Raw genomic sequence first — 12951 nt, 5'->3', positions numbered from 1 at the left:
ACACAATATCTTCGGTTTCACAACCGTCCAAAATGTTTACAAAACCACTTTCCAAATCTACCACCCATGTCAAGATTTTAGGAATGTGCATTGATGAACATCCCGACTGAAATAATGGCTTACATGCATTCAATAAATTACAAAATGAATTGAAAAACTGTTCTTCCTTATTGACTTTCAAAAAGCAACTCAAAAAATTTATTGTTACAATATGTTTTTATTCAACAGATGAATTCTTTTCAAAAGATATCTCACAAGAATATTCTTACCAATATTTCTGTTATATCTCACACATATAACATTTCTAATATGTTTATAATTTTGTACGTTGAGTCTTTGTATTCCAAAACTCTGAATGTGAACTTGTTAAATCTACATTGTATGTAACATTTCTGGACTTGACTATTCATATTCAATATTTTGTCTCTTGGGAAATGAATTATTATTATTTTCATAATAGATCCAAGAGAGTTGTACGAGTTGAGGAGACAGTACCTCAGCTATTGCTACACCCAAAGAACTACTCTGTCAGTAAATGGGTGTATGCAGCGTAAAAGCACTTTAAAAGGTACTTTAATTTCATGCAGCTGCTGGATTTAGCATTTACCGTCCAACATATTCAGCGGTAAAGTGGCTTTAACCATTGGAAGCTGTTGGACGTAAGCATTTTGTATACAAAAGCAATATGATATTGAAGGCTCTTACTTTCTGTTGATGTTTTACTGGTGTACTATACTCATCTCCATCTTTCATTCTTAGCAGGTTTGATTCAGATATTGAGAATATCAAAGTTTTGCTGTACAAAACATAATTATTCACTTTTCAAGGAAGTTTTATTGTGAACAATAGATATAGATACAATTAAATTGTGTTACAAATATATTATATAAATTAGACACCAGCAAGAACTTTAAATGTGACTTTAAATAAAACGTGTGAGCTGTAAACACTACTGTTTGTTGGTAACCAGGTGATTCGGCGTCACCTGGCACGGCCACTTCACAGCAAATGCGATAACAAGACAGTTGTACAAAAAAACTTTGTATGATATTCGTGAAATTGCTCGTTTCGCAAACTTTTTCACTCACAAAATAAAACCTTACTTTTAACACTCATATCACAAATAGCTATTAATTTACCGATGATTGAAAACTGACATGATATTCCATTGATTCACCATCTACAAATTAAACTTGTACTTTCATGTGACAACTGTGTTTCAATAATAATTCCTGCTTATTGAAGTATATTTATTGAGATCATAAACGTTCAATTGAAAAATTGATTCAAGATCATAAAATGTCATTTCATACAAAATTGTTTAATAGAAACTAAAAATGACAGCAATGTATTTATTTATTCTCCCAAACCTACTGCTATCATTTCATTAATCTCCAACTAAAGTTTTGGCTGTCAAATAATTTGACCGGAAAATAATGAAAGCAACATCTGGGTTTTGAATAACAAATGAACGGCATTTTGTAGTTATTAGATCAGTATATTCATAAATGAAAATTATTACATCATTTCATCCTTTTAACAAATTGTTTTCTTCACTAGTTACCCCCGAATGCACTTATTACCCTCATAGCCTTCAATAAATATTCTCATTTTTAGTCTATTTATTTCTAACTTCTTGTTTATAATAAGTTGGAAAAACTTCAAACTACTGAAACCAGAATTTTTTATGAGTGAAATGACTTGAAGAAGTCACTGTAGATGGCATTCACACAACCTACATTCTTTGAGATGTTCAATATGTTAAAGAAACTGTGGATGTTGATCGATTTTTCTCTGGTAGCTAAGGACTTTATACATTCAATTCTATAGTTTTCTGTGCCTTCATTGTCAACTTGAATGCCAAAATAAGAAAATTATTCTTGCATAAATAAGCATAATCTAATGCATACTTGAATGAATGAAACGGGTATAAGGGCACAACCAGTTATGAAAATTTGTGATCGGTATTCATAATCAAATTGATAGATTTTTGTTTCTGAGATATGCTAGTCGAAACAATGAAATCATATATAATGATAATAAAATTACGTTTAAATTACCTTCAAATTATCATATCTTATACTTTTTCCACTGATGCTGTAACTGCTAATTCTGAATAGACACAAACATTTGACCTCGAAATTAACATTTTTATTTTTTTTATATTACTGTTTCAAATGTTTTTTATTTTTTCATTACATCAGGTACATGACAGTTTATGGGAACGTTCACATTGTCTTCAATTAGTGGAGCGGGCTCTTCCATGTTTGGCGACTGTAACCCATCTCGCAGCTCGTTCAACAGAGGACTGCCAAGATTGGGTGAACTCTTTGAAACCATTATGCGTTCCTCAGCTCAGTAAGGCTACTTCCAAAGTGCCAAGATTGAGAGAGCTCAGATGTCTTACGTTGCATATTCTTGATGCACACCGTTTGCCTTACAAGTTAGTGCCACAGCCGTATGTTACCATACAACTCAATAATCAGGTTAGGGTAGCGAGAACAAGAACAAAATCTGGCCCCGATCCTGTTTGGGAGGAAGAATTTGTCTTTGAGTAAGTGATTCTTCAATAGTTGTTATAAAAATATACATATGTTCTCAATTATTTTGTTACAAATTTTTTTCTTTATGTATTTTTATTTAAAATTTATTCTCCGAGGGATATGAATGCAATTAAAAACATGTTATCATATATGAAATTCAGCATTTTGATACCACATTCTCTTTTTTTCAGTGATGTGCCATGTGATATTTTATCGTTTACTCTAACTGTACATAACAGAGGGAAAAGAGGAAAAGAACAAGAAGTAGCTGAACTGCATGTGGAGCTAGCTTCTTTGGGCAATGGTGAGGAACGTGAAGAATGGTACACTTTGTCTGGGCTAACTCCAATGGGAGAATGGGGTTCTTTGAGACTCCGTACCAGGTGAGTGTTCAATGTGGTAGATATGTATTCATTGTTCATCTATGATTCGGAATGTGTCTATGTTCATAACGCCAACAATAGTCAGGTTCTGAAGAATCTTTTTTGATCAATACAGATGGGATATACGAAGATGTGATGTTAGCCAAAATTTCTCATCACAGTATCGCGGCTATAAGCCTCACCGCCGGTTGTACTTTTTCTCGGTAGAGGATTGAACACACCCACTTACTTTTGACCTAACACAACCTTTCCTCTTCTAATCCGGAGCAGGACTTTGTAGAACCATAGACTATCTTTCTTACTCAAGAACTTTTGCAATCTTATGAGCATAGACAATTTGTTATAGGTATTTACACGATTTGGTTATGCCTGCTGAAGAATATAGCCCACTTCAACAATTGTTACTGGAACCTGGTCTCACTTCTGTTAAAACTTTAGCTGAAATATGTCATGCTGATAGGGGACCTCTAGCCACTGCACTGTTGAGAGTTTTCAGAGCAGAGGGAAGAGAAACGGAACTTCTAAGAGAGCTAAACTCTGCTGAGGTATTATTATTGTGCATGGGTAATATTGGTTTTTGATAATGAATATTTCAGATCAACAGGGAGACTGAAACATCAACATTGTTTAGAGCTGCTTCGTTGTCGACCACACTGATGGATCTTTATATGAAAGCAGAGTGTGGAGGATTTTTACAAGCAGCTGTTTTGGAAACTGTTCTCAGACTCCTGGAAAGCAAACAAAGTGCTGAACTGAACCCCTCCAAAATGGATAATTTAGATGATGCCTGCAATAACGCAGAATTCCTGTTACAAATTTTAGATCAGGTAAGTCATATCATGGTTTCCGAAATTATATAGATTTTTATTTGTATTATCAATTGTTTATTTTTTCTCAGGTTACGCTGAGTATATTCATGTCTCCTGATGCCTGCCCCCGTTCTGTTAGATACATATGTGGCTGTTTGCAAAAAGCTGTTATTGCCAAGTGGCCTGATGAAAGATTTGTGCGAACAAGGGTGGTGTCAGGTTTTATTTTTTTGAGATTGTTGTGCCCGGCATTACTGAATCCAAGACAGTTTGGTCTTGTTAGTGAACAACCATCACCTTCTGCTACTAGAAGCCTAGTTATGGTGGCTAAGTGCTTACAGAATCTTGCAAATCTGGTGGAATTTGGTGGAAAGGTGAGAGTATTTGAATTATTTTTAATCTGTTTCAATAAAATGATGCATTTGAGTACATTATGGAAAATTATGGTGTAAAATCTACATTTACCAATATAGTACAGGTGTGGACACTTAGTTTAATTCTCTTAACACTTTCTGAGGCATATTGATTAACCATAATAGATTCATGTAGATGACTTTAGTTTATTTTTAATTAATAAAAACACCACAATTTGACTTCTTGCTAGAATTTAAATCTGCTGAAAGTCAATCAGTACTAATAGGGCAAGACCACTGATGATTACAAGATAAATACACTACAATTTTCGAAAGCATGCTGCTTTTCAGCTGTAAGAAGCTTAAGGAGATACCTAAAGATTTGAGAAAATCGTATCCAGATTATGGATATTTATTAGTTATCCTGGGCTATTTGGTATTTGTTTTAAAATTACCATTACTACTGAAATATTCGAAATTTTTTATATATTTTGAATGAAAAACATCAATACTTTAAATATGATCTCCCTAATTTCTAGAATGAAATAAAATAAATGTATTTAACTTGGGGTTTGTTATTTTATATAGATATTCCATTAATTCCTCTTCTCTAACCTCTACTATATTAAAATCTCCATATGTTACTCAAAATGATTTTCTTTGCCTTTGTTTGAAGGTGGTTGATAATGTTTCATGGTTAATTTCATTAGTTCAGACTTCATTGTTTAATATGATATAAAATGATTCGAAGTCCCTGAAAGAATGAATAAAATAAAAAGAATAACTGAAAATAATTATATCAAGCAATAATTGAAAATTGAACAATTAAAAAGAAATAATAAATTAAAAGATTTCAAGCCAAGTTACTTCACGACGTTTCGATTGTTAGCATCCACAATCGTCTTCGGGTGATGACTGGACTTATCCCTTCGAGAGATGACAACTTAGAGGTTTTTCGAGTGCTTTTACCTATCCCTCCTCCCTCTCTTCGCTTCACCGGATTAGCGGGAGCTGACCGTTCAGCAGGAGTTGTCAGCTTTCCGCTTCATTATGGGTTTTCATATGTTGCGTATCTCTACAGTAGCTTGGCTAACAGCCTGGCCACGGGACACTCGCCGATGCGAATATTCGCGCGGTGCGGACGGCGAAGCGTCTAGCGACTGAAACAAACGCATATCGATGTACTTATGAAGCCACGCGCAACGGCGACCGGCGAAGCGGCCGGCGAAATGTTCCAAGCGTACCGCGTGGGCGACTTGCAGCGCGACGGGCGAGTAAAACAAATACCTGAATCAGTACGGCGCGAGCCACGAAGTCGAACGGCAGTCGCGGCGAATAGTGCAGTGATCAAACGAGTTTAGTTGTTTTCGCTGCGAAAAATGAACACCGAGACTTTTATTGCTGAAATACTAGCTAGATCATCTATTTGGAAGACTGATTAAAACGTTAGAAATTCATTCTACAGTCAATTACAAGTTAGAAGTTGTTTTTTGTTTTAGTTGTACGAAAAATTACTAAATTTAATTTAGATTTTTGCAATAAATAACATAATTATCTGAAAGTGTTTTTGTTTCATGAAATATTAATATACAGGGTAACATTTAATTAGCTGATAATATTTTGAGCAAAGATAGTTCCAAATAAATTTAGTTATAAAAAAATCCGTTTGCGACCATTACTTTCTTGGGAAAAGTTGTTCATACTGTTGGATACTATAGGTAATTCTCCAAAATATGATCAGCTAATTAAGTATTACCTCTATATTTAGGTATATAGATGAATACGTAATGTAGATTAATATAGATGGATATGTATAGATAGGTAAGTACATACCTTAATGTCAAAAACAATTTTTCAGCGGCACTATTTGCATTAAGTTTTCTTCAATTCTGGTTGAATATTCATAAGAATATAATCGAAGGTTTCAATACTCATCCTGGTATACTCAAAAAATGTTTCTGGATATAATCTGTATTTCTCGTACTCCTTGTGGAATTCTCCATCTACACCCCGATTCTTATTCAAATCATGTACTCCACAATCTCTTACAAATATTAGGTCTTGAACCAAAAAACTATTACTTTCCAAGGAATATCGAAATAAATTCGATAAAGACATTTCGCTGTCGGAATATTGGTCGCGGCGGCGAACGTGACTGACCGTGGCCCGCAAACGGTGTCGCGCGAATGGTCGCCTCGCCTCCCGCTTCAACGTTTGCATCGCCGATCCCCGTGGCCAGGCCGTAAATGCGTTGTTGGACAACATATATGCGGTTCTTTAAATTTTTTCCTAAACCATTGTTCCTTTTTGTGGATGATCTCAGTTTGGGACCACTTGATATTATGTTAAGTCCAAACATGCTCTGCTATTCCCGATTTGCTGGTTTCTCCTCACTTTATGTGTTCCTTGTGCTTCGCCATGCGGACTTTCAATGGCCTCTCATTTTCACGGATAGTGTTTCCGGATCTGAAGCTTGTTCTGATGTTATATTTTGACCTAATTCTTCTTATCCTTTCCGACAATCCTCTGATGTAGGGAAGTGCATGTACTGGTTGTGGCGACTTTTCTTCCTTGTGAGGCTCTTGCTGTCTTTTAGTCAAAGTCTGTACCAGATAATTTTTGATTATGCCTAGTTCCTTCTAGAGACCTTCCATCGTATTACAGAGCCTGAAAGCATGGTCTACTAGAGTCTTGATGATTCCTCTTTTAGTCGATTGATGGTGATTGGATTTGTGGTTCAGATACAAATGAGTGGGTTTTCGGTATAAAGATGTTTCTCACTTAGTGTCGTTCCTCTTCACCAATACGTCTGGCAATTCATTGTGGATTTCCATCTCCATTGTGAAAGTGATGGAAGGTCTTACGCTGTTGATGTGCTTCAGGAAGGTGTCTAGTTCTGTATTACCATGTTTCCATATTATGAAGGTGTCGTCAACGTATCTCAACTAGACTCGGGGCTTTTTGTGGGCGTCTTCAATGGCCAGAGTTTCAAACCACTCCATATACATGTTGGCTATAACTGGGGAAAGTGGCGATCCCATTGGCAGTCCCTCATCTTCAGTTGGAAATAGCAGATTTGTACACAACATCCTAGTAATTCCATGATTACTTGTACAGGTAAATTCGTTCTATCTTCCAGGTCCCCGTCTTCAAATAGCTTCCTCTGTATGATTTAAAGTGTTTCTTTAATAGGAACGTTGGTGTAAAAACTTTCCACGTCAAAACTGATAAGTTGATCTTGCTCTGTGACTTCGATTGCCCCTGGTAGATCGACAAAATGCCTTGAATTCTTCACAAAAGATGAAGTTTTGTAATGGTTGCAATGGTTTCCCTTCTATCTTTCGTCGGCGTCAGGTTTCGTTAAGAATGAAAATGTGGCAGAACTTGACTTAAACTCAGAACATACAATCGACTCGCTGAATCAATTAATTTATTGGGTGTCACATTGGATATCAAAATGCATTGGTGAAGTCATGTTGTTGAAATGACCTTTGGAATACTGATATCCAATGTCTCGACCAATTAAATTCCTAAAAATCTCAATCTTAATTATATGTTTCCTAAAAGTAAAAGTAATACTTATGTTTTATAATAAAACAAAACGTAACAGAGTGCTCAAACAAAATTTTGTGATTTTGTTATGATTTGCCACAGCTGGTATAGTACGCAGTACATTACCACAATGTAGTATTTTACGATACTAATGAACAGGAAGTACTTGAAACAATAAATAAATTGTATAATAATACAGCATGATATGAGTGAAATTAATACAAAAGGAATCCAAGCATACCCTAACTCTTAGATTGATATTTTTGATAAATAAATACTTTAAGATAGAGTTATCCCATAACAGTGGTTCCATGTCCCTCAAGATTAATTGAATAAATTGAAAATAAATTTTATAGGTAAAGAAGCAGTACTCTCCGCAACGCAACAAATTGGTAGGCTTGCGAATGGCCTTTGATAGATAGATAGATATATTTTCACCAAGTTACATATATCGATACATTTATGGCATGTCAATATATAAATAGATACAAAAAAATGTGGAATCTTCCAAAGAAAGGAAGAAAGTAATCAATTTGAAAATAAGTAACTCTATACATGGATGTGTAGATCATGCAAAGAAGTAACTTTCAGACACAAACTGGAAGAAAGCCCTCCTGAAACAGCTACTTTCATATAAACATTGAATTACACCAAAGAAAAAATTCTTTCGAAACAAATACTTTTATATGAACACTGAATTATACAGAAGATACTTTTCTCTACTCAGTTTGTATTCCAAACATTCGTTATGGAATAAAATCAGATATCATTCACAGGAGTTCTACTTTAAATGAATGGGAACAAATTGCACTTACATGGAACATTGACATCCTCACTGGTAGACATCTATGTTTCGCCGTAAGACACTTGCCTTAAGGCTCTTCATTACCAAAATTGGATAACATTATAGAAAATACACACAATTCATTCATGAATTACGATTTTGTAATGTCGCGGAATAAGTTTGATCTACTTATGTCATAGCAGGGGAGCCCACGATGCAAAATGGGGATTTAATCGAGCGTCATTGAGACATATTAGGTTGCAAAGCTTAGATGATAACAAGAAAAAAATGTTATATAATATATACCTTTTCATCGGTGGGGGAAGCGGCTATATATTTTTAAATATGTAAAAAAATACTGTTGCATGGACATACCGTCAGATATTGATAGCATCAATGACCTACGTATTTTTAATAGTGTTGGTATGTTAATCTGATCGTTTGCATGATGTGGGTGGTTGTACGTAAGGGTTAAAAGTGAACAGAAAGAAATTTAATCGTGCGCGTCAGATTTTCTAAGGGGGTGTTAAGTGCAACAATTTTTTTTTTAATTCATTGAACTTAATTAATTGAAAAGCTCAGGAAAAAGCGTGCTAATAAATAAGTGTATGTTTTTTAAGTAGAATACTTGTATTTATAAAAAAATGATTTCAAAAAAATGCTCAAAAATTTTTAATTTTTTATAATCAATTGATTAATTAATGAGGAAAAGAGAAATGAAACTTTCTATTTTTTTACCACTTTCATTTGTAACTAACGTTACTGCAGTTTCGTCCTATAAGGACATTGTATAAGTTTGAAAATGAACTTGGATCAGTTCTAAATAATGAACACATCAAAATTGCGTTTGCAAATGATAACACTGTAGGTAAAAGATTTTTTTCGAAACAAAAAACAAAAACTCCGATGAATATGCAAGGATTGTCCAGAATGTTATGTAGGGCAAACGGGACGTTACTTAAAAAACAGGTTGTCTGAACATGAAAGAGATACAAGGAAGTTGAATGTTGCCAATCCAACAGCCCTCGTTGAACACACAAGAGAAAACAACCACAGTTGCAAACCCCAAGATTTTAGATATTCAACCTTTATTAGGTAAACGACTGTTTAGTGAGATGATCCACATTTTCAAACAAAAAAGTGTTAACACTAGAAGGGACATAGAAGGACTGAATAGTGCTTATTTTAATTTACTAAATCGTATTCCTTAATATTTTAATACACATAAGTTTCCACCATCCTGTGTAATCTGATATCCTTCTATTGTTTATAATTTTTTTATTTTTTAAAAGGTAAACAAAAACGGCCATTCCTAATCAGTTTGTCTCCCTAGATATCGTTTTCATTTTTAATGTGTCTGTGGTGTATGTGTTTTCATTTGATTAGTCCTCATTTTCATTTGTACCTATGTTGACTGACACTTATATTTTAAACGTTTTTTTGACATGGATAACTAATGTTTGGTAAGTGCACCTGTTTGTTTCTCTTTTACATTATATGAGATTTTATAAACTTTATGAATTTTGCAATATTTATTGGCATATACTGTTCACTAATTAAATTATTTTATTGTAGAGCCCTGATGATGTATATAATAAAGTCCAAAGCGTTGGCATAAAACTAAATTGTTTATCTACGAATATTTTTGATCCCTTTCCCAACCAATAGAAAAAACCGCATTTGAAAATATTTTGGATCACCATACCAGGCAAAATTGTATTCTTTGTTATTATTCCGTATTAATGTCTTCAGTGTATTCCACATTTCAGTGGAATTGTTCCAAATAGTTCTTCCTTTCCTGTCTAATTGGTTTCACTGCTATATTTCTTTTTTGTTTATACTTTTCCCAGTTATCCGTTTTATTGATTGTATACTGTTTGTAACTCATATCCCTTTCTTTTGTAGCTTGCCTCACCTTCTCATTCCAGAATTCCTTTTAATGTCGAAATATATTGACCGTTTTTTTTTTGTAGCGACTTCATTCAATATCGACAATACATTGTCCACAAATCGTTCATATCTATGATTTAAATCCCTTTCTGTGCAGTTCCACTTTATAAGTTTTGATTTTGACTCAATCAGTTCATAACTGTTTTTGTGTCTTTTGGTAGAACGTTCGGTAACGCTATTTTTATATTTCGATGTGTACTTATTTTTGGTGAATCAAATACAGTGTAGCAGTCCATAAAGTTCTTTAGTCTTAAAGTATTTGTATTTGATTCTAAAAAATCCAAATTAAAATTACCACAAATTATTATTCTGGAAGTTCTTTCAGTTACATTTTTTTCACATCAATCTTCAAACAATTGCAAAAATCGTGCTATGCTACTACTGGGAGACCTGTATAAAACAACGACAATATAAGTTTTTCTTTGGAATAACACCGATACACTCCTTGAACACTTCAACTATCATTAAACTTTCTTCAGTCAATAATAAAGTTCCCCCTGTATGTCTGCTACTACTGTCGGTTCTAGTCAATATATAGTTTTCTATACTAATTTCTGAATTAAATATATCGTCAGTAACATGCGTTTCCGACAAACATACTATTGAGGGTTTTTTATATCCACAAAAGTCCTAATTTCATCAATATGTGCAGGTACACTTTGAGCATTGAAATATAAAATAAAATTATCTAAAGTAAAATTATTGTCTATACAGGACGTTTTCGGAAATATTCTGTTGAACGACAGTGAAATTTTCATTATCGTTATCTGACTTTGCTTGACTAGAAAGAGCAATATTAGTACATTCAATATTACTAGTCTTTTTGTTATGAACAGTTTCATAAACACTTTCATTGCCGATCCAATTTGTTTGATTGTTCTCTTTTATTTCCCCACTTTTATCTATCATTTTTATTATTCATCTACGGCAAGTGTCAAATTGATTCCATCAATTTGACTTCACCTACGTACTTAAAAATAAGAACTTTTTTAAATAAAAAAATTGAGTAATTCAGTATTGAATTGACATGCAAAAATACAATATTTTGCATTTCCTTAATTTCATGATAAATGTTTATATTAATATCTTCAATAAATTTGTTGAGAACTTTTCGGTTTGCCCATCTAGGTATTGAAAAAACTATAATATTTGTTCTCAAGCTTACCTCTGAAGATCAAATTGATCATTGATGTTAATGGTACAAAAATTAGATCTGATGTTTGTCTTATGATATGTTAATTCAAATCATGTGTATCTACCGACATGAAATTGTTTAATGCATTAATTGCATCAAGAACCTCATAGCTTGTGACTCCCGTTAGAAAAAAAATGCATGGGACAGGAAAATGTTTGTATTGGATTAAGTCTTGTCTGGTATTTTGGGTAACTGCTTTATTATATTTTCAGCAACATTTGTGAAGTGAGCGTTGAAAGAGGTTCCGCATATTGGAGTTTCAGGGTTACTTTTAGTTTTTCTATTAAACTCATAGTTTATAATTTGCCAACTAGCTTTTGATTTGTTTTCTGATGTACTGATATAATCTCCATATACATTTCTTTTTGCTCCTTTCAATTCATTCCTGTAGCTTTTCTTAAGTGAATTGTAGGATTTTTCTTTGTATTATAAATACATTTTACTATTGAAAGTTTGCCCCTCTTCTCCTTCAGAGAATCATTGTACCATATAACTGGCGGTTTTTCTCCAATTTTACACTTTTTATATGGAAAGTGTACTTCCACATAATTAGCATAATTATGTGGGAGTACACAAGAAATTTGCTAGAAAGTTGGCACCTAAATTTGTATTTTCAAAGATACCCCAATCAATACTTTCGAGAAATTCTCTGAATTTTTCCATTGAGGAGTATGATGAAGATCTTTTCATAATTATGTCGGGTTTACATTCAGTGATTTTGTTTATGATTATATACTGTGCAATATGGTCAGATAGACATGGATAAAATACACCTGAAGTCATGTTCTGCTTCTCTATACTTGTCAATACATTATCAATGCAGATAGATGAATATGCCGTTATTCTGGTGAATTCAGATATGATTATAGTGAGGCCAGACATTCGAGTTGGACTTGAAGTTAATGTTAAAATTACCCAGTATAATGACTTTCTTTTTACCTCTCAAATATTTATTTAATTAATTTTCCAGGTTTGCCAAGAAAACTTCAGCATTTCCCAAGCAGGATCTGTAGAGTGTTATTATTCCTTCAGTTGTAATAATAATAAATCCTCTTTATTCATCTTTGAACACACATGTAAAGAGATAACAATAACAGGTATTCAACAAAGATAAAGTGGCGAAGTGTCACCCGAGGGTGTTTTTCAACTTAATCATGGAAATACAATGAATATTACTGGAGTTTTTTTTTCCCAACACCAAATCGTTATTTTTAACACCTCGACACGTGTTTCGATCACCAAGTGATCATCTTCAAGAGGGAGATTAAACTGAGTTTGATTTTCCTAAACTGAGTTTAATCTTCCTCTCGAAGATGATCACTTGGTGATCGAAACACGTGTCGAGGTATTAAAAATAACGATTAGGTGTTGGGAAAAAACTC

At 33.6% G+C, this 12951-nt stretch overlaps 1 protein-coding gene across 2 annotated transcripts in view; it reads left to right on the top strand.

Annotated features, from left to right (window-relative positions):
- The window catches only part of vap (RAS p21 protein activator vap), a 38387-nt gene that overhangs the window by 19020 nt on the left and 6416 nt on the right, over window positions 1–12951 (top strand). For both annotated transcript variants that reach the window (XM_023165463.2, XM_023165462.2), the window contains 5 exons: window positions 2205–2554; window positions 2735–2926; window positions 3273–3471; window positions 3523–3753; window positions 3825–4109. In XM_023165463.2, the coding sequence (XP_023021231.1) occupies window positions 2205–2554; window positions 2735–2926; window positions 3273–3471; window positions 3523–3753; window positions 3825–4109 (1257 nt within the window). The remainder of the gene's footprint in view (window positions 1–2204; window positions 2555–2734; window positions 2927–3272; window positions 3472–3522; window positions 3754–3824; window positions 4110–12951) is intronic.

The sequence above is a fragment of the Leptinotarsa decemlineata genome, unplaced genomic scaffold (assembly GCF_025532065.1).
Source record: "Leptinotarsa decemlineata unplaced genomic scaffold, Ldec_3_MD MMD2_tig00000199_RagTag_RagTag, whole genome shotgun sequence".
NCBI lineage: Eukaryota > Metazoa > Arthropoda > Insecta > Coleoptera > Chrysomelidae > Leptinotarsa > Leptinotarsa decemlineata.
Note: the sequence above shows the minus strand (reverse complement) of the source record. Positions and strands in the feature narration are given on the sequence as shown.